The sequence below is a fragment of the Dermacentor silvarum genome, chromosome 4, assembly GCF_013339745.2.
Source record: "Dermacentor silvarum isolate Dsil-2018 chromosome 4, BIME_Dsil_1.4, whole genome shotgun sequence".
NCBI classification, from domain to species: domain Eukaryota; kingdom Metazoa; phylum Arthropoda; class Arachnida; order Ixodida; family Ixodidae; genus Dermacentor; species Dermacentor silvarum.
In genome coordinates, this window is record NC_051157.2 from 222,241,866 (window position 1) to 222,265,202 (window position 23,337).

Below are 23,337 nucleotides of genomic sequence, written 5' to 3' on the forward strand. Positions count from 1 at the left end.
TTACTGTAATCATACCTAGCCTTATATTGCTGCATGACATAAGCAAGTGTTGCTTTTTGTTATGACGTCACGGTAATGTAAATGACTCCGGCTACAGAAGTTCAAGACCAACTTTAGTATCAAATCATGATAATGTGCCCCAACCTTCATACTTGCTAAGAAGCGTGTGGTAGAGATTCTGCAAGTTCAAAAAATATGTGTCTGTACTCTTTAAAGGGCCCCTCACCAGGCCCCATTGCAAATTTTGGTAATTGACTTGAAGCTGTAAAACATTGTCTAAGAAGTTTGTTACTGGAAGAATTTTTCAAATTTGTTTATTATTGGAGGAGATACAAGAAATTAAATGTCCTGTTACCACGCTTGCAACAAAGACACTCTCTCCCTTCTGCCTCTAGTGGCATTCCCAAGCGGTGTTCCCTCCCTGCCTTTTCCCATACCGGAGCTCAGGGACGTACCGTGGCATCAAGCCCTGCCTCCTTTCTTGCAGTGTTGCGCCTTCTACATTGGATGATTAAGTCATGGTGAGTGATGAAACACTCACTGCAAAGAGGCATTTGTGCGTGTTACTCTAGCTGGGAGCGGGCTTCATAGAGGGGGAAGGAACGCAGCATTTGATCTGAAATTTCAGCTGTTCTCGCAGCGCGCCATGTATATGCTACACCTGTTTGTTAAAAATGGCCAAACCTGGTAAGGGCTAAACCATCCTGAGCTCGAAAATTAGTTACATAATGGCTGATGTGCACTAGTCTACCATGAATGTATCACCGCAAGAATATTTTGAAATGGTGCAGTAATAGCAAGGTTATAGGAGTTTGTTGAACGAAAACACGGCTATCGCTGTTTCTCGCTCTCCTTCGCAACCCTCCCCACTCGCGCTCTCTCCTACTTGCCACATGCGCTCACCAACTCGACGCAGTGCAGCGAATGCCACAGGTCACATCTGCCCACCAGAAGAAAGGCTCTTCCGTTGTCTACCCCTAATCGCCTTCTGTGTGAAGCTGACTTAATCGAAGCTTCATAAAAGGTTCAGGAGGCACCGGAGAGGAGCACGGGGTTGTTTTTTTAATTTGTGGCATTCCCGCAGCGTGTCGCACTGCCCTCATTTGCCAGAGATGATGGTCACAGCATTCTGTACGTGATGTGTGCATTTGTTTGAAATGTGTAAGAAAATGTCATAGGTTGTTTAGGGGCCCTTTAAGAGATGCATGCTACAGCAAAAGCAGAGGCTTTAGTGTTCTCGCTTTTGCCTCACTGTCTGTCAGCTATATGAAAGCTTGACAACAATTGCCAAGCTTTGAAATAGATAAGAGAGGATGTGGCAAGAAGTGGGACATTTCACCAAAATGCAAGGATGGATTAATGTTTGGCAAATGCTAATCTGCTTTAAAGTTGGATCAAATTGGCCGATTGACCATTCTAGGCAAGTCTGATTTACTCTGTACTTGCCTAGCATAGATTTTTTCTGGGTGTGTAATGCATGCACGCTGCTGATTATAACCAACATTCAGCACATTTCAACCATGCTCTCTGAAAGTTGCCACACATAATCAGGCACCAGTACCGAGGCAGTTACTCAAAATAAGTCCTGTAACATTTGTCAAGCTTAGAATTTCAGGCAGCAAAAATTATTTCGTAACACCCCACTACGCCGTCCCTCAAAGCCCAGTATGCAGCTAGGAGACATCGTCATCAGCCTATATTTATGTCCACTACAGGACGAAGGCCTCTTCCCTGCGATCTCCAACGCAGGGAAGAGGCCTTTTTTTAATAGTTTTGAATGCATTCCCAGATTGTGACTTAATACATGGGTTTTCTAGTCTTTATTTTTTGTCCTGCAACGCACAAAAAGGCATTTTGTTTTAAGAAACCAAGTTGAACAGCGGGGTGTTTTACCCTAAACTTTGACTGGTGCTAGTTTCGAAATGTGGATGTATAGTCATCATTAACATGAAAGGAAACTGATTCTTGTTTAAAACGACAATAACTTGTGATTCATGGATTCAAATCTAGGAATTGATGACGACAGTACCTCGAGAGCTGACTGGCTTCAATTCATAAACTGCTATATGTGCCCCAAGTTAATTAAACAGTAAGCTGACTAGTGAAATTCTGGTAATTAGTTGACTATGTATTTTAATTTCTTATGCACAAAATGTCCACCTTTTCAAGCTATCCAGCACAAGGATTGGAATTGCGCTATCTGCCACAGGTGATTTAAAAAAATTCAAACTCTAAAAAGAAATACCTGGTGCATGTGTGTATAGATATATCTGGGTATGCATATGTCAGGAACATTTAGCAGTGTCAACAAAGATGGTCGCATTTTTCCGAAGGAACAGGACCCCCCAGACGTAGGAAGAGAGCAAAGTACAGTGTTAGAATATTTCAATGTGTTCAGAAATTTGGCGGTGGCTAACCTCAGGGGGCCATATGTTGAAACAATTAGTATCCCAATTTTTTTTGCACCTTTTGTCATTTGCTTGAAAATCACCGTGCTGTCATTAATCTTGTTATAGGGCACTTGGCTCAACAGATGATAGGAAAAGAATGGGGAAGAAACTACTTTGTCAAAATATGGCCCCAGCGCAATTAAGGGTGCATGCGAAACATACCAGCAGGCACGATTTAGAATGAGGCAGGGGATGAAATACGCATGCTAATACTATAAAGCTGAAAAGACTTACACTTACCTCTACTTCTAAATGCAGGACACAGTCCCTTTTTTTTTGAAAACCTAATTTGCCAGAAGATGTCTTGCAAGGCGATACCTGCCTATGGGTACAAGTCAATGTTTGCAGTGTTTGCAGCTGAAGAGATAAATAGGCTGAGTCATTGCTATCTTCCTCTACAGAAATGTGCTTCTTTTGCCGAGCTATCAGGTATCGGACATCACAACAAGTGTGCGCTAAGCTCGCAACAGTTCATGGCCCATTGTCTCCTATTGCCCATCACCTATAGTCATCACCCATCAGGCCAACGGCCACTACAGAAAGCATGTTAAACTCTGGAGGGTGCGATTGGCTGGGTCAGCCAATAGAGGCATGAGAAGGTGGCAACAGCACAAATAGGTTCAAAGCACCTATTTGATACTTATTGCTCGTTTTTCGGTAACTTATCTGTTTCCTTTCAACTTCATTGGTAGTTGGCACCCATTTGAGTCATCATGATTTTCTTATGTTTGTACTTTGTGCTGTCGCAACACCTGCAGGACAACCATTTCCATCACTTTAGTTCTTTTATCGTAACTACCAAAAACTATGCATTAAACTTCCATGAAAAATGTAACACTACATTTTTAATAGATACCCCTTCGGGTTGTTGGTTCTGTAAAGGGGTGTATTCAACAGTTCACCAGGTATAGTCAAGCATAAGCTGGGCAGTCAAGCGGCACAGAGCAGTAACAGCTGGAAGCCCGAGCGGCTCACACTTGCGCCAGGCACTGGCGATCCGGGTGGCTCAGTGGCTGCACTGCAGACATCGAATAGGCGATTTGACTGGCTTTGTCCGTGCGCTCTTCTTCTTCATTACAGTTCCAATGGTCCTGTCTGAACAAGTATTCTGCAATATTTAGGCAACGAGCTCACCATCAAGCTGTCAGCTATTGTATACAGCACACAGGGCTTAAGTATGTCAGTTTTATTTCTGGTGGCATTACACTCCTCTGCAAAGTGTTTTTCAAGATCTTCTAGAAATGGGGTTTTGTGAAATCACAAGAAAACACGTTCATCAGCTGCAGGACAAATTTCCCCCAGAGTTCAGAGGATATGACTGTCCTATGTAAATCAAACCATCTTATGCCTACAAATTTCCTGGTCTCATTACATTACTGTTCATTCTTTACTAATTCTTTGCGGTCCTTGACGACATTTACCTCGGGTTTTGTTAGAGAGAGATGGAAACATGCGAAGGGCAGGCAATGTGTTGCAATGAAACTTGTTGGTGTCTAAAAGGGATGTTTCCTGCGAGTTGCCTTACCATTTACATAGCATAGCATACACACTAGTACAATGTTTTGCCATGTCATATTGCACTAGTTTTCAGGACTTGCCTTGCTTTAGAAAAAGTTGCAGTTTCATGCATAATGCGAAGTAGTGATGCTGACGCAATATTATTGCCGCCAGTCTTGCACTGTACAGGTTAACCTTATTGTAAAGAGAGGCTATAAGCCAATATACACAAACATAAAACCCACAATTTCTCCATGGCGTGGTTTGGGTGAGACATTCAAAGAGTGAAGAAGTAGGCTTGGCCTCAAATAAACACAAAAGGTTCATGTAAAAATATATTTCTCTTGCGTAGTATACAGAGTTTCACGTCCTATGCACCACGGGAGAAAGGAGGGGGTTCTGTGAAAGACGGCCACCGGAAGTTGTTCTCGAAAAGAGAGAAAAGAAATGCAACAGCTTGCAAAACCACGTCAGGAGCATATGGAATAGATGTCGCAATGTGCCTCACATGCAAGCTTGGCTTGCATCTCCAAACAATCATGTCAATCTCTACACAAGTCATTTATGATTGGCACCTCTACTTGAGCAGACATTCAATGGGACACCAGTAATAATTGGCATGACTGCGAGCCTGGATTCTTTAGTTTTGTAAATGTCTTTTATGAACAAGCATGACTGTCATTGTTGTAGTCTTTTGCCACTACAAGGTCACAGGGATTGATTTTTTCCAAATTCACTGGGAAAGCTTCGTTTACAGAGTCTGTCTACACTTCACTTTCAGCGTCGAAAAGGGGGGTGGGGTGGGGAACAGATTGGCCCACCTATTACTATGACGTGCTAGTTCTCTGCCTCCAGCAGCAGACAGATTCGAGTTAGCTCAATTTGTCGGTACTGCTTCAGCTCTCTTAGCAAGAGGTAGGACTGTGTAATGTTATGCAACAGCCTTCTCTAGTCACCAGGCTTTTGGAACGATCGCTTGCGATCCGCTGCTTGTATAGTCCATTTGCTCCCGAGCGTGATCGCAGCAGACAGTCAGGTGGCAGATGGTGGAACCAACACCCCATAGCTTCACAGGCGGCCTAGTCACTTGCCAAGCTTCTTCTTCAGGTTATCAGCAAGCTTGTCAAGAAACTCGAATGTGTTGAGGTAGTCGCTGCGCTGGACGCTGCAAATGGAATGAAAGCTTTGCATAAACACCACAATTGTTGATGAAGCCATGAAACGTCTATCATTATTGAAAAAAAAAGAATATAGTGAAAATGTCTTCCGCTGCCATCGACCGCCTTAACTATAAACTCAAAAATTAAACACTGTAGAACATAGATATGGAAGTTGGAGTCACCTAAAAACGAGATATCATGGTTAAGCAAAGAAGTAGTGCCTTATTTGTTTTAAGTTTGCGTAGCAGTACACATTAGATGCACTGTGTCTACAGTAGACGCCCTTATGAAGCCTCAAGGTGGACTTCAGTAAATTTGTTTTTCACACACAGTTGAACCTAGATTAATAAATTGCGTTAAGAACAAAATTTTTTGCTTTATATGGACAGTTGTTATAAAGGTGCACACAAATAATTTGTGGAGGTGACTGCGTGTAGCTGAATGTGTTTTGTCATTACTGTTTTGTACCACAAAGCCTTTGCTTGAGATGAGCTCTTGTTTGCTGCTCGTATATGGTACGAGCACCCTAAATCTAGAACGGGCATCCACAAAGTAAATTCTGATTCATTTTTAATTGGGGCACAAGCAATAAAATACGTTTACACTGATGCATAGGCTGTTTTCTCAGGGACAGGGAGATGCTCACTCATAGTCACTCACACTCATTTTACAATCATGTGAGTGAGTGACGAAGGGCATGAGTGTGAATGTTGAGTGAGCACTGGTGAGCGGACGTGAATATGAATGCATGAGCAGGTGTGAGTATGAACGTGAGTGTTGGTAAACTTGCACTGTCCGGTATATACCGGACAGTGCGAGTGGACATAGTATAAGTGCAAGGGAGTGCCCACTTGCACTGCCCGCCTACGTCTGGAACTGACAGTGAGTGAACAAGGGAATTCTCGGCTCAGAAAGAAAATGTCGAAACATTGGCCTTGGACTGAGGCTTATGTTGCTTGCCTGCAGACTACTGCAGTTTTCAGTACTACATTGCTCACTCACCCAGACATGCCCTTGATGCAAATGGCCAGATCCTTGGTCATGTAGCCGGCCTCAATGGTTTCAATGCAGACGGCCTCTAGCGAGCTGCAGAAGACAGCCAGCTCGTTGTTGCTGTCCAGCTTGGCTCGGTGGGCAAGCCCCCGGGTCCAGGCAAAGATGGATGCTGTGTGCGCAAGTTGTGTGCAAGATGAGAAACCAGGGCTACAAAGCAATCCTGTTCATTCACAAATAATAGTACACAGTGGCCCATCTGTGAGGACAAACAAAGAAACCTTACAAACAACAAACAAATAACAACATTGAACAAATAAACCTTAGACTGTGGTGAGGAGAGCCACCTGCTTACAAGAAAAAAAGATACAGGATTCACATGTGGACAGATGCACGAAGTGTGTGCGATAGGCAAACCAGTGAAATAGCAGTGCATGATATACATCATGCAAGCCAATATAAACATAATTTCAAGGTGATATTCATCACCTTGCATCCTATTCATCACCAATTGCATCATGCAAGGTGATATACCCATGTGTGGCTTGGTTTTTCCATCAGTTGGACTCAAGTTGCCAGAGTTGCTTTTAGGGAAGTGCGATCTTTCTGTGTGAGGTGGGATAATACACACCATCGTAAACGTCGCAATGTCATTCATCACTTTGTTCTGTCATTGCGTTTTAATTTTTGGAATGTCTTAACGGGACACTAAAGAGAAAAATAATCTTAGCTGCGTAAGTAAATTATCTTTCTGCAATACCAAGGAAGCTGTTCTTACCGTGAGAGGATGCTTAGTAAGCCAGAAAAGATGCAAAAATCCCCTTTAGCAATGGTAAAACGAATTATACTACTATAGGGATTGTTTGCCTTTTTCTGCCTTCACGAACGACGAACATGAGGTGCTGATCACAGTATGCTGCTGTTTATCCAGGAAATCCGAGCATTTGTCTTTAAAGACGTACTAAAGGAAAATATTAGGTCGACCTAGATTGAAAGGTTAGGCTTCTGTAATAATGAACTCATCATGGGCTGCTGTGCTTGAAGAACCTGTGTGACGTGGGTTAGATTCTGCCCAACACTGGATAAATTTTTAAGGATTTTTAAAAATCGAAGAGCGACATAAAGAGGCTAGATAAAATCAAAGTGCCTCATGTAGGCCAAGAATGCTATATTTGCATTAAAAATACTTTGAAATTCGTGATGGCACACTGACGTACTGGTGCTGGACTTTGATTTTCCCTTCTAATAATCAACCACTTACCGTGAAATTCACGAAGTCAGAGTTCTGAAAGAATACTTTATCAGCCTAAACTGATTTAATGTTTCTTGACAATGTTCTACAGGTTCAATCACTTGCACCTTTACCCTAATTGTCTTCAACAAAACACAACCACTGCAGGTGACATACCAATGGGGTTGGTGGAGGTCTCCTGGCCCTTCTGGTACATCCTGTAGTGGCGGGTCACAGTGCCGTGGGCAGCTTCGGCCTCCAGGGTCTCGCCATCAGGGCACACCAGGACACTCGTCATCATGCCCAGGGAGCCATAACCTGCGCATAACACCACGCACGGTGGGTGAGTACAGTTTTCTGCATTTCAGTTCTGTTAACCCACAACTTCTCCATAAGCAGGAAGTGATGTTTCGTTTAAAAAAAATTGTGTGCGAGATATGTGCGACTGAACATGCACATGGGACACTCACTTTGAAACCACCCCAATGGTCCTTTTAACCCTATAACAGGTTAGCACAAGTTAGACTCACTTTAGTTCTTCGCTTCTTTTGCGACTAATGATCAATGCACATCATGTATTTGTGTGGTTTGCACGGTAACATAGTTACTGATAGGAAGTTCAATAAAATCATGTACTGAGAGAACAGATTGCCAAGAATATTGCATAAAGCATTTTCTCTCTATTAGCTCCACACGTGGCAAGGAGAGGAGATGAAGAAGGCTCCAAATTCATTGAGCACCATAAACCCTTGGAAGAAGTCCACATCATCTAACCGCTAACTCAGACAACTAAAATATTGAGGAATTTGGGCTTTGTGGACATTTTTTCAAGGTCCGCAACACTGAGGTGCTTGCTGGCTAAAGGATTAACGCACCTTGTGCCACAGCGTCCGACTGCACGTCGCCGTCATAGTTCTTGCAGGCCCACACGAAACCTCCCTCAGACTTCATGGCCTGGGCAACCATGTCGTCGATGAGCCGGTGTTCGTACCAGACGCCACGCTTCTCGAAGTCAGACTTGTACTCCCTGCGTGTTGGAAAGCAAAGGGATCATTACACCACTTACCAGCAATGGCTCTTCGCAGTTTTACAGTTAAATGAGCAAGCATTGAGCTCTGCAAACTGTACTCTGTATTAACGCTCGGTCAAAATGAAGATGAACCTGCGGACACAACAAAATTGCTATGATCGTGTGCCTCTAGCAGTTAAGTTTGTATAGAAAGCCATACCTTCATACAAACATGTCTATGCACAATGAACATAGTATTCATTCTAGTGTCTGAAGCTGAGCTTGTTGTTTAGGCTGAAAGTTTAAGAACAGCACGCATAAAACAGGACAGGCAAAAAGACAAGATGAAGTGCTGACTATCAGCTGCCAATGTTTATTATGCGACCTGTGATGCACATATGTGATGTAAACAATATAAAGAAAGAGAATCAACACAAGAACACCAAGGAAGAAAACTACAAACTAATTCCTGCCTACAACATGGAAGCATCACAAGTGCTGTTCTGCAGCTGTAGGAACTGTAACTGTAAAGAACTGTACTCTGTAAGTGTAGGAAGCAAATGAGAAGCACGGTTTAGCGAACATGTCACGTATCTGAGTGCATCTATGTTTTGGGTCTGCTATATTGAATTCTCACAATGCAAGCAGAAAGAGGAGGACATACTTTTCGTAAATTTCCTGGAAGATGTCCTTGAACCGGCCATCATACTTCTTGAGGATTGTGTTCTTGGTACTGCAAGTGAGAGAGTGGGAAAAGAAAGGATACAAAGTTAACATCTTCAACTTGAATGTGCATTCATAAAGCCAGAATCTAAAGGTTGAAAAAACAGTTTCCCATACCTGAGGTATAGTGGGAGCTCTCGCTGCAGTGCAAACTTGAAAGAACTGTGTGCAAAGTCTTTAATAGACTGCGGTAGGAAAAGGGCAGCGGGATAAAAGATAGAGAGGAAGAAAGAAAAGAGGTCAGACCACACATTACCCCTACACAAAGATTTATGCTCTACAGTAAGCAAAAACCCTCAAAAAAAAAAAAAAAGACGCCTCCGTTCCCTGTACTCGTCCTGCTTCTCAACTTATCTTTATCTGCCCTTTTGTAGTACGCTTTCACGGAAGCCATAAAAGACTGCAACACCCTTGAACTGAAAAAAAGGCCAAGGCTTTTGTCAAGACACTAGAGGCATAGTAGAACAGCTTTTTCAGTGGAAGTAGTATTAGAAGATGAAGCTCCAAACATCACCTATGTTCCTTTGTATCTGAAACTAAAACCTAAGATGTTAGGTTTTGCAGAAGACTTGTATATCTGACTTTGTATACTGCATCGTGATGGCACTGTTTACTTATGTTGTTATGCTTTGTTAAAGATGCCAATTTTTTTAATTCACCTTGGTTGCCACATGGCATAATGTCGGATTGAAATTACATTTAAGCATGGAGGCCCATTTAATGCAGACACTGCAACAATGACTTATGAAATGTATTGCAGTATCTGCATGAAATGGGCCTCCATGTTTGCGTGTAATTTTGTTTGTGGGTCTTGCTGCGTAGCTCAACTAAGTTTCAGCACAAAGTCGAACCTCAACTACAGAACAGATGCTATAAAATGTGAATGTTCTCTTTTTTTTATGGTTTTTTGATTAGCCATGTGAATTGTCAGTCAGCCGTATCCAGCCTCGCCATTTTATTTACGCAGGAATAGTGCCACCGATTTGTCAGCAATACCTTTAAGGAATGAAAAGTGCAGGTAGCATACAAGCATATATGGTAATCACTGGCGCTCACCTTATCAGTGTTGAACATGGCCATGGCCACACCTCCCGTGTTCTGAAACTCGTGCACCTTGAATGCCAGTGGCGGCTCGCCTGCAGCATTGGGTGTGAACTTGATCTCGAGGGTGCCAGGCCCAGGAACGACAAAGTCAGTGGCCCTGTACTGGTCCCCGTAGGCGTGACGGCCGATCACGATGGGCTTTGTCCATCCAGTGACAAGGCGAGGCACGTTGCTGCAGATGATGGCCTCGCGAAAGACTGTGCCGCCCAGGATGTTACGGATGGTCCCATTGGGTGATCGCCACATCTGTTTGAGCTTGAACTCGGTGACACGCTTCTCGTCGGGCGTGATGGTAGCGCATTTGATGCCAACCTTGTACTTTTGGATGGCGTGTGCACAATCGACGGTGACTGCATGCACAAAGAGTAGAAAAGACTTGGCGGCTTGAAATAGGTCGCGTGAATTGGCTTGGTTTCTAGCTGTCACTCTAAAGTGAGAGTCTCAAACATGTAGATTGTGGGCTGCTGGTTTGGAGGTGAAATGGTAACCTATATCGCATGCTTTATGAGTAGTACACGTGGGGGAGCACATAAATAATTTACATAGTTTTAATATGTAGAGAATAACTCCTGCATTTCTCCTGAACCAACAAGCAGCCGTATTGGCCAGATATGTTGTGTGAACAAAGCAAAAGAGACCCCAATTCACACTCAATTCAGTTTTGCTTATTTGCTCAGCTTAACTTCTGTGCATCTTTTGGCTCTAGTATCTGTGAACCAACATGAGAAATGACATATTGTTTATCCATAACTTTGTGAAAACTGCACTGAGTGCTTCTGAAACAACTTTTCAAGTAGTAGTAATGCTCCGAGATAAAAAATTCAAAATTCGCATTTGTGATTTTAATAAGCAGACTGCAAAAGCCATCCAGTGTTGCTTGTGATGACTGCAAATAATACGCTTTTGGTTCATTTCATATATAAAGTACTGCTTTTCTTAATGAAGTTTGGCTAGAGTCGTATGAAATGCTTGTTATATATGAATGCAGGACACTGTACATTTAACAAATCTTCAAATTCACCTGCCCCTTTTGTATGCACTAATGAAATAGTTATTTCCTGAAAGAATCTGTACACTAAAGGTTTCAAAATGACAGATCATTTGGCCATCTGACTGACATTGCTAACCATTTTTACCCTTCATGGCCCACATGTAACCATGAAGTGCAACCACAGTTGCCTTCACATTTTTTCAATTAGTGCATCCACCTACTTACCCTGGTCATCCGTACGATCCCGGTTTTCAATACCAAGGTCGTAGGTGTGCAGCTCCACATTTAAGAAAGGAAGGATCAGCTTGTCCTTGATCAAGTCCCAGATGACTCTGTATTATGTTGGCATGACAAAATGGTGCATTTACTATGATGCCAACCATACCAGCAGTAGTACCATAGAAGGATCAGTAATATATAATTAGTTACTCTAAGCTATAAAGCTATTCATCAAGAATGTTCTGTGAGTGATGTCTTGTTCAAGAGCCTAACATACGCACTCCCATGTCCAGTGAAGTATGGAACAATTTGTGCGCAGTAAATTTAGCAAAGCAGAAATGCGCGAAATTCCAGTGAACAGGAGGTGTCATACTATGTGAACTGCTTGAAGGACCAATCATTCACATAACAGAAAATTCGTGAAAGTCATAACAATAAACAATAACCTCACTAGAATTTGTTTATAGTATGCATTCACATTATTTGTAATGCCCGAGCAAGTGATAATAAGGCTTATGCTTGTGATCAAGTATGAATTACATGGTATCAGCTTTCTCTACCTGCAGTTTCTTGAACAAGTAATAGTGGACCTACAAGAAGATACTAATAACTTCCAGGCAGTACATACGGTTCTATTTACACTTGTGGCTTTCAATGCTCAAAGATGAGCCTGTCCTTTGTCCATTAATGCAGTTAGTTGTACTTGATTGGCAGTGCAGGTAAATATAATCCTGATGATAAAGGTACTAGCAACAGAAAGTTCAAATACAGTATTGACAAGTACAATTACAGCCAACTGCAGCTGAGTGGCTTTAGTTGAATTATATAATATCTAACATCTGAAAAATATCTCTAAAGTTGCAATTGCTTGTGATGATAACCTTTTAGTGCTGCATATGCAGTACTGAAAGCTTGCTATTAATGCACTCTCAATGAACATTTTTATGCACTTTAGTAATAGAGATGTTTTGCTTCAACAACAGTAGCTTTATCCCTAAAGCCAGAGTGTAGAGACCAACTTTGCAATTTCCTAACGTGGTGCATCATTCTCAAAGCTATAGTAATTGACCTTGCTATCTACAATGCTGCTGAATCACTACATACATTTCAGCACAGTTTTACGAGAAATCAATTACCCACTAAAATGCACCAAGCTTGAAACAACCATTACACCAGTTCGAGATCACGCCGCTTCCCTAGAATGCATTTATACAAACTGCAGACGCTGCTGTTACAGGTGATACGATTACTGCAGTCAAATTCACTTGATGGAGTGTTATTCATCATCATCATCATCAGCCTATATTTTATGTCCACTGCAGGACGAAGGCCTCTCCCTGCGATCTCCAATTACCCCTGTCTTGCGCTAGCGTATTCCAACTTGCGCCTGCAAATTTCCTAACTTCATCATCCCATCTGGTTTTCTGCCGACCTCGACTGCGCTTCCCTTCTCTTGGTATCCATTCTGTAACCCTAATGGTCCACCGGTTATCCATCCTACGCATTACATGGCATTACATTAATTACATTAATAGTGTTATTATTAGTTTTTAAACCTTAAACTTCCAGCGGACAGCTGTACATCACACAGCGCTAACTTATATCTAAGGTAATTAATTTCCAGAAGAAAAGATATGAACTTTTCCATACGTATCGTAAACAGCATGTGACTTGCCTCGAAACATATGTAAAAATGTCGGTGTAGAACCTGCCAATGTCGCGTTTGCGCGAGTGAAACTTGACGACAGCTTTTTCGAAGAGGCGCCATAGGGATCAATAACGTAGCATTAAAAAATATATATATGGTGAGACTCGTGCCATTGAACCGCCCAGTCTAGAGTTCAAGGCCGACGTTTTCTCTAGAGGTCAGGCGCGGGCGATTAAAAAAGCATCCGGCGCGGTACTTTGTTTCATGCGCCGTCTCTTGTAAGATCGCGGCAACCCGACCCTCGTAGATCAAGCCACGTAAGACGAATCTCACCTCGTCATCTCATCGCCCAGGATGTCCACCACAGGTCCACCTGAAGAATAAAGCAAAATGACGAGACGATCATGGTCGTGCGAGCGTTGGTTCACCGGACCGAAACTAAAGTAAACGGTTTTTCTACGTACACTGAATTTTCGCCATGATTGCGTGCCAGCTGCTTTCCTTCGACGATTGGGCGTGTTCGGTTGTTCAGGAAGCTTTAGCAGTGGAGCAGGTTTTTCCTCGAGGCTCACAACCGGCTCCCGCGATCGGTCGCCTAAGGGGGGAGTGAAACAAAACTTCGAGCGCCGCTTCAAAACACCCGAATCAGCAGCGGTGTTTGTAAAGATAGGGGACGCCCGGGAGAAATTCTGCCGAATGTAATCTCTGGACGCGCTCCCGAGGGCTGATAAGAGGCCGGACGGACCACAGTTGCGACAAGGGACACGACGCAGTTGTGAGCACAGATGACAGACAGGAAAGACCCTGGCCTCCCGAGCTACGAAACAGATTGCCGGCGTCTGGCGATTCGGGCCGGTCAACGCCTGATTTGGCAGACGACAAACGAAGCCCCAGTAAAGCCACTCCTACTGCCTGCTGCTACCGGCGAGTCGTTTACGTTACGTTGATGATGATAGCGAGAATTGATTGCCATGGCGCAGCGGCTGCTGTACATTTTTAAATCCAGGAGTGGAGGCTAGAACATTACCTACTACACCTTTGCGGGACTGCTCGTATTGCTTGAATCAACCGTTATTTTTGCAACTCTTGCGGCACCATGGTTAAAAATGATCGCGCTTACTTAGCCGTTCCGCTGTCGATGTACGCGCGAAGATCTCCGAAACCTGAAACGTATATTTCCTTATTTTATGTTTTGATTTTTCTTTTCTCGGATTCCCCTGCTGTTGTATGTCGTGTTTTAGTATTAGAATGAACCACAAGTACGATAAATGCTATCACATTTAAATATCTCATCCCTTTCAAAGTGGATCTAGCGAAAGCCTTTAATTTTAAAGAGTTGTGAATGCGAACGCATTAATGTCCAATTGAACGGCGCTGAATTAACGGTCCTTCGAATTTTGCACTGCGAGTAATGTACCATAGCCATACGTGGCAGCGATGGCGATGCCCTCTCTACTCACCCAACACCTGGCATGCTCTCGCAACAGCAGGTGTTCTCTTTCACCCGCTCTGCTCCGTCGAGGCGCAGCTCGTGACGTGGCGTCGCAGCCAATGGCAGTGCGAGTTTGGGTGTTTCGCTGCTACAGGCGACAGACGCCGGCCTTTTCGCTCTGTGGACCATTTGACGCTCAATAATTCGCATAATGCGCATCATATTTCCACTTTTGCTTGACCAAACAGATTTCTACTCATTTGTCTATCGCTCTTTGTTTTCGCTTTTACTTGACTCAAGCAGTTACTCAAACAGAACAGTTACTCAAAAGTGCGAGCTATCATGGTTTACTCAACTCGTATGCTTCGAAGGCCACTACAGAGCGAGGCGATAAAGAGGATCGATGTGTTAGCGCGATGTTCTCAGCTGGGAGAACTGTTACTATTACAGCGGAAAGCCGTGTATGCCTCATTACTCGGATTTTTATCTCGTGATAACGCTCGAGATGTCAGCTGCACGCTGAAAAAGATATCTGGCTTTGAATGAGAATCGAATATAACACTATCGCATGGCAGACGAGAATTCTACCGGCTCTCCAGTGAAACTAAGCCCGCTGCTCGTATTGTCAGTGGTATCGCCGCAAAATTTGGTACGCTCAGCTGTGACATCACCTCCGATATATCCGGCTTAGCCCGTTGCTCCGAGCCGGAGATCTGACCTGCTTGGGGGTCCAGGCTGACAATGCTATACGTGAGGCGAGTGAGCAGTAGGCTGCGGATTCAGGCCATCGTCAAGGCAGTTTTCAAGATGGATTTTAAATATCAAAGGATTAGGCGTAGCGTCCCCATTTTCCTGGGGGGGGGGGGGGGGGGGGGGCGGATTTGTGTGGAAGCCGAACTAACTGTGCATTGAGGTATGCACACAAGTCAGTCGATGCTGTGATCAAAAATTTTGAAGCTTATTTACGCATGGTTCATTCCTTTGCAGAAAGAGAATCTCCTTGTGACATTCTCTTTTCGAGCAGCTGGTAATTGGGGCTGCCTAAGGTTTGAGTCCTGGGGGGGTAGGCGGTTTTCGCCTCTTCGTGGACAAGTTCGGGAGGGACGAGTTCTTGCAATTGGCGCTTATGATTATGGACAAAGCCGAGGTACTATTGCAGAAAGGCTTGTCTAAATTTTGTGTTTTGCTTAAAGGGACACTAAAGAGAAACAGGAAGTTCAGCTGGAATAAAAGAGGGACCTTCAGAAATGCATGCAGTTTTTGTTGGGTGCAAAAATATGAGTTATTAGCGGAGAAATTCGTAAAGAAAGACCAAATATCTCTTCCTCAATTTCTCTCACCCCATATTTGGCGCTGAAGCAGTGTCGTCACAGATTTCATTGCTCTCGGCGAATCAGAATGCGCCATGATACGTCACCGCTTGCGTAAACGGCCGAGGCACTGGATGCATCATGGCTGCATGCATGGTCGCTGCGTTCGCCGCGATTGATACCGTTGCTGCAGCTGAACCTTGCAACGAAGAGCTCGCCAGGGAAGCAGGACTGCATTTCAGCGATATTCAATGAAACGGAGCGCGAAATGATCCTCCGTGCTTGAGCTGTAGGTGTTTCCGCGTGCGATGGCGGTGAGCCGCCGGCCGCGCCGGCGGAGAGCTTCGTTTTCGTCGACGGAAGGCGAAGCGTCCGGTCCGCCAGGCGACGATGTTCCCGACAGAACAAGCGTAGAAAGTTGCGTACGTACTCGGTATGGTTATTTCGTGGCTTTATTTAATGACATTCAGCACTCACCGAGCCGCCAGTTTGCTGCTGCAGGGGCACCGGAAGGGGGTTTGATGAAGGTCGCATTGAGGGAACAGCTGCTCGAGAAAGGACTGGCCTCTGGGGCACGCCAAGATACTTTCCGAGGGCAGGATTATACACATAATCCGAGAGCGAGAAATGCAGAGAGCACACCATCGGTTTCGCTGGCTCTTTTGCCGTTTTATCATCGGCAGAGCACTGAGCCATTGCGAACGCCGGGGAGCCGGGGCTCACCGCGCGACACCACATGAAAGGACACAATCGAGTCAACACTGCCGCTGCCCCTGAGCAAGCGCCTTGGGCCATTTATACAGCCCTCAACACTACACACACGAGGTATTTTCTGGCTGTTTCCCGCGAAGTCAACGTTTTTCGAGCCACGCAACACGCAACCAAACACCGTAGAGCGGAACAAGCGCGCGCGACGATGCATTGACCAAAAACGAAACTACGAAACTATCATGGCCGCATGTATCGCCATGCCATTTTTTCTTATTTAATTTTGTGCTAAACTTGTACTTCCTCGCTTTAAACGGTTTAAAAAGTTGGCAAATGCTGTTTATGTACGTTTAAGGTGTATTTCATTTTGCGTTTTATTAACAGCTCTAAATCGCTCTCGACCAATCGCGACCGGCCTGCATTTGTAATCTCCGACGTCAGAACGTGTAGTGCGGGAAATTCGAAGGGGCGTCAGCACCTATCCTTCAGTTTTTCGCTATTTTCTCGCCTATTAAACATCTGTTTGCAGTAAGAATGGTATGGCTGTGATCGTGAAAGGATAATCTACCATTTAAGCTCAACTTCCGGTTTCTCTTTAGTGTCCCTTTAATGTCTGCTCAGATGTGGGGTGCCTTTTCTTTTATGCGATAGCAATTATATGGACACTCCGAGCGCATTTCTGCTGTCGTCGCCGTCGCCGCCGTGAGGTTCCGTATTAAGTTCAACGGCGATACGATCGCCGCCGCGCGCCGCATGCTGTGTGTGCGAGTGAAAGCGTACGAGGGGAGCCGGCAATCGCAGCGAACGCGAGGGAGGAAGGCAGACCGGAAGCGCGCGATCGTCTTTCGCGCATGCGAGGTACGGGAGCGAGGCGACGGAGAGGGGGGTGCGTTCTGTCCCTCACAGCGCTACTGCCGCGCCGTATCTTGAAAGCGATCTGCAATGCGGGCGAAGTGCGCGCTCGCGCGAGTTTCATCTTCAAAGCGATGTGGGATGGGGCCAAAGTGCATGCACCGAGTGCCGGTAGCTTCATATGCGCTCTGCTTTCGACGTTTAGTTCGCGTTGAAGCGAGACGAGAGACAGCGCGAAAGTCATTTTTCCCGCTGCTGCTCGCGCGCTTTCTCACTCCGGCGTTTTCAAGCGAGTTTCCGCGGTCATCGAGCGAGATGTGTTCACGTTTACCTGTGCGCGCGTGACACCGTACTTGTCTATTTAGTGAATAAGCGAATGTTTGCAACTCTATACGGCCAATTAAACTACTATCCTTGCTTCGTACAACTCTCTAATTTGCTATCGCAATCGATGCTTCGCCTTTCGGGCGAAACTGTGATTTTTTTAACCCATGCACATTTGGTTACCCTGCTGGAACACCACCACTAGCTTCTAGTCTACTACTAGTCACTACTACTACTAGTCACTACTACTACTACTACTACTGCTACTACTACTACTACTACTACTATTACTACTACTACTACTACTACTACTACTTGTCTAGTAGAAGTAGTTGTGACTACTTCTAGTCTACTACTAGTCAACAAAAAAAAAATACCCTATGCCTGCGAACCTTGAAATACTTATTACATCATTGACATACACACTCTTATTTTCAGTGTTCGAATCTTACTTTTGGATGTCAGGTGAATTTTTTCGTTGCTTTCCGGGCGTTGACATTGGCTATATAGGTGTCCCGAGATGCAGTTGTATCTGGAGTGTTGCTTCATGTGATTAGGCCACACGGTTCGGTGGTATACACCAGGACAATACTGCTTACCGGCTCGATGTCAGACGGCGTCCTTGAACGACAGTTTACTATAAAGTTTGGTATTCTCAAACACTCCGTCAACTCTATACTTTCTTCAACTGCGACGCGGAATACTAACCGCCGTTATCACATTCTTTTCTGCGTGCGTCAATTGTTACGGGCCGGGGTTTGGGGAATCTTCAACAGCGTCTGCTTGGAGCTCGAACCAGGTTGAGCAGGGATGACGAGGCGACGTAAAAACAAGTAACAGAAGTTTAATGTGTGCTCCAAAGAAAACATACAAGAAAAGGTCAGCGTGCTGCACCTGCACGTTAAGGCAAAGCAAAAATGTTCTCCACGTGGCTGCTGGCTGGCTTTCTTATACCCTCCACCATCCGGGCACTATTCCCCTCTCCTCTCCCCCACTGCAGGACATGGGGGCAAACGCGCGAGACTAAATACCGACCGCAACATCGCCCAAGGTTAGCGGTATAGAAAACATCATGCTGGCAACTCTGGGCTGCTCACCAAAACTAGCTCTTTTATGTACCCAGAATGGAGGCCGAAATTCCCTAGTCAAGTCGACCAGTTGAACAGGCGAAGTGAAACTCGCTGTGCATATTTTTTCGCTGCTGCCCATATGATTAATGATGGACCCGCCAATGCGCATTGTTCTGTTTATAATATTTTCTGTGTTTGTTTGTTTTAGCCAGGATTGCGTTATTTCGCGAGCGCTCACATGAATTCACGGGGAGATTGTTAAGACTGTCAACAACTCGATGCCTTATGTCTTGTGTGGCATGTGCGATCATTTGGATGAATCGTCTTGGTGGCGACGATTTTTGACCCTTTTTGTGTATGTAAGTGGTCGATTGTGCGTGATAAGGAATCGGTTCGTCGCATTAACCTGTGTGTGTGTTTATTTGACCAGAAATTTAGTTCGCTCCGCGGTAAAGCTTCAGGCTCTTTCTGTGTTCTCAAATTGCGCAATCTGTTCACATCTGTGCGCCCACTAAACCCACGATTCCAAAAAGTCACGTTAGAAACATGATCTTTCCGTTTTCTTGAACCAGTAAGCTGTTGCCGGTTAGAGCTACGGGAAGTCCGCGAGGCAGGTCGAAAAAGTAAGGCGACTGTTGCAATGCACCATGTAGATCGTCAGCGCGTTTGTCAACGCAGGTTATAGGCTGACTTTATTTGAACTTGTGAATCGATAATTCGCGCAGTGTGTGCTGCTATGAGATGAAGAATATGCAAAGGCACAAACGGAACCGAGATCGAGTTTTCTCAGACATGCAAAATTTTTACAATAGTCGATTCAGGTCATCAGGTCAGCCTGCTAGCTGGAACCATGCAGTCAGTGCTGGCGAAAACAAACACAGAAAATATTACAAACACAACAATGCGCATAGGCGCGTCGATCATTAATCATATGGGCAGCAGCGAAAAAATATGCACAGCGAGTTTCACTTCGCCTGTTCAACTGGTCGACTTGACTAGGGAATTTTGGCCTCCATTCTGGGTACATAAAAGAGCTAGTTTTCGTGAGCAGCCCAGAGTTGCCAGCATGATGTTTTCTATACCGCTAACCTTGGGCGATGTTGCGGTCGGTATTTAGTCTCGCGCGCACGCCGATTACCATGCGTTTGCACGTGGTCCGAACATGGCTCAAAGTGAATCGGAATTGACCACATGTGGTCCGGGCATCGCAGCTCTAATGGAATCGTAATAGTCTGTAGCAGGTCAGATTTCTATCCCTTCGATCACCGCACTCACCGTGTCTAGCATGTAGATAAAATAATCGTCGCCTTGCACTTACCCTTTCTCCATGATGATGATGATCACATGGTGTTTTTTCCTTTGTAGCCGGCGGACCTCAAGTTTATGTCCTAGCAAAGATAAGTTAGATCAAAACACAAGAAGTCTAACTAGTGCCCCCTCCGCGCCCTCTGACATGCTGGCCCACATTGTAGGCGGCATGTTTAAAGCATCGCTGCGCTTGTAAGAGTTACACATCCTTATGTCGTCCGCCAATTCAACTCATCTCTTGTATGCACTTTCTATCAGTGCTGTGTTCAAACGTACTGCAAAGCTAACTTGCCCTGTATGCTGTGCCTTAGCAAGCTGCAAGCGCCAGCTTTTCCGAGCCGGCGCTCGTGAGCTCACTGGCTAGCGGCCAAAACATACATACCCGAGTTTTCAAATGCAAGAACAACACACAGGACGGTAAACGATGTAACATTTCGCGTACAATTTGATTTGCTTTGTGCGGAAAATGTGGCTTTCGATTTCAGTGCAAACTAGGGCAGCCGCTCTTCGGCTAGCCTGGCAGCCATTCGTTCGAATAAGAATTTGCCCGCAGCACGATTATTATTATCTTTTTTTTGTTAGCTTACCTCTTTTACAATATGCGTGCGGTTTGTATGGCGCGCGCGTCGATGTGTTACGCCGGTCGCGTGACCTGCGCACGAGCCATTCTTGTGTTTGTGCTTGTCTTTCTGTACATACACGCGCGAGCCGGATATGCTGGGCCACACGCGCAGAGAGCAATGAAAAACGCAGAGGAGAGAAAGAGCGCGCGCGGTGTTAAAAAGAAAGAATTGGAATAAAAAAATGAATGGAGATATGCAAAATAACGAGATAGAATGGAAGAACCTGCTCGTGTTCACTCGCTGAAGTGCAAGCGAGGTCGTCCGAACGCCAAGGTCGCGAGCCTCAGCCGGTTTGCGTCGATTCGTCTGCATGCATGCTGCAGCGAAGAGAGGAATTCGCTCGCGACGCTGGCGCACTGGCGGTGGCCCCGAGAATTAAGCAGCGACGTCAGGACGAGGTGCGCTGCTACTTTCAATATACGGATGCTTGAATGACGGGGTATGAAAAAAAAAAGTGCGATACCGCGATCGCACTTTTGATTATTGGTTTCTTTAGTTTTGTAATGTCCCGGCGAGAAAAATGGGCGTAAGAACATCTACAGCTCGCGACAGCGAAATGAAGGTAATCTATCTGTGTAGCAATGCTTTAGAAGTCCATCAGGTGCCGTGAGCCGGTCTCAGAATTAGCGCTAACATAGAGGCATCTGGATGGGATCAATTAAAAATGTAAGATTTGCATTGAGAGATGGTTAGCTGCTTAGGAGCCCGGGTAGGTTGCGGTTTGACTGCAGCTTCCGGTAGCCTGATATTACGTACGTTGCGTTATTGTGACGAAGTTATCAACCGCATAACCTACGGCGGCCGCATTTCGATGGGGGCGAAATGCGAAAACACCCGTGTACTTAGATTTAGGTGCACCTTAAAGAACCCCAGGTGGCCCAATTTCCGGAGTCCCCCACTACGGCGTGCCTCATAATCAGATCGTGGTTTTGGCACGTAAAACCCCATAATTTAATTTTTAACCGCATAACCTGTAGTGCCACGTAAAGCGTCGACATCATCCAAAAAGGTAAGTTCACGATATACGGCGTGAATTAACGCATTCAGTTAAAAAAAAAAAAGAACCATCATGGTGTAAAAACAAATGTACAGGCATATCATTGAAAAAAAAAATATTCGTTGATTCTGGGAGTAAAGAAATCACACAATTGACCGCGGTGATTTTAAACAAACATGTTCTTGCCGCCCATCCCCCTTTACATTGACCAGTAAATCCGGCGGCCGGGTGACATTTCACAGAACAGCTGAATGGAATAAATTGGATTCTTCTATAACGAACCCTGAATCTTTAGGTACTTTTCTGTCACTGTATACTTGAGAAAAAAGTATGTTAAGCTCAGTTACGGTAACGACCACCTTAATACTGCTTCGTCATGTCATTCCATGCCATTCACGATTCATTCCTGGTGTTGCTTTCTTTGTGAGAATGAATACTTGGATACATGCAGCAGTTAGTGTGTTTTCTTCCTTTTTTTCTTTCTTTTCCTTGCTTTGCATATATGCATCGCTTTTGATGTGTTTTTCGCCTGCGCGATCGTGTGCTGGGGCTCACTTCAGTGGCGAAGATTTCCTCATTAGCTTATGTAGTTGCACAGGGGAAGCGAGACAGGCGTTAGAATCGGTACAGGTGTATTTTGTAGTATTAGCTTTCCTGTTACGTGCGTGTTATACATGTATGAATGTGTTGTGGCTTTCTGAGTGTTCTACATCTATCTCATGTGACTTTTTTTTTAAAAGCAAGCTTGCCTGCATCGCACTGCGCATCCACGTGATTTGTTGTTTGCGTTTTGGCGTAGTTTGTGAACGTTGTAGTTTATTCACTACAGCGTTCACAAACTACGCCAAAACGCAAACAACAAATCAGGCGGATGCGCAGTGTGATGTAGGACGATTTATTCATATAAAAAAAATGACATGAGATAAAGTATGCGACAACCGTAGTGCATATCATAAACATTACATGGGGTTATACGTTGCATATGACGAAAGGAAACACAATTTAATTTAACGGCGCATTGCCGTTAGTTGTATAGCATGTAATTAACCGCGTTTCGGTAAAGCTAATTTATGCGCTGCATACTCGGAGCGCGTGGCTGCCGGTACTTCTTGCGCCACTGGATCGGGGGCTGGGAACATCGAGCTAATGAATTTTTGTGTTATACATGAATGCGAGAGACGTTCTGGCGCACTGTGACTGAATTCAGACCCTCAGTGATCGTCCAGCGCTCACCTGCGTTGCTAAAAGCGCCCGCCGCCGTGATGCCCCGACTATCGCGTTTCATTTGCTGAGCATTGTACGTGTTCTTCCTGCTATGTTCGCACTTGAAACCGGCATTCTTGTGAAGTAAAAAGAAGCTCGACATTTTGCAGATAGATTAGAACGTAATACTGCCGAATTAACGACTCGTCATATGTTTTGAAGACGTTTTCAAGTTCGCATATCTGCCGGCTCGTAGAACTTGCGGAAATAAAATAACTTGTGTGGATTAGGCCTAGGTTCATATCTTAGGCCTAGCTTTACGTGACACCCTGGGCTCACCTTATGTAAGAAAAAAAGCGACGTAAGTCTATGACAGACACGACATGTTTTTAAGCACTTTGCGGACATGCCTCACTTGTTTGCAAGCGGAAACAACATGCACTCGCGCTTGTCACGCCCTGTTCGCTCTGTTAAGCGCACGTGCG

General features: G+C 44.8%; 1 protein-coding gene across 1 annotated transcript; it reads right to left on the reverse strand.

The window, feature by feature from the left end:
• Positions 1-4,269: 4,269 nt before the first annotated feature.
• LOC119451000 (isocitrate dehydrogenase [NADP] cytoplasmic) lies at positions 4,270-13,902 on the reverse strand. Its single transcript, XM_037714438.2, has 10 exons — positions 13,490-13,902; positions 13,359-13,398; positions 11,384-11,490; positions 10,120-10,517; positions 9,181-9,248; positions 9,005-9,073; positions 8,207-8,358; positions 7,509-7,649; positions 6,110-6,272; positions 4,270-5,112 (listed from the first exon to the last, which is right to left on the reverse strand). The coding sequence occupies exons 1-10, from the start codon at positions 13,503-13,505 to the stop codon at positions 5,031-5,033; spliced, it is 1,236 nt and encodes a 411-aa protein (XP_037570366.1). The 5' UTR covers positions 13,506-13,902; the 3' UTR covers positions 4,270-5,030.
• Positions 13,903-23,337: the final 9,435 nt, after the last annotated feature.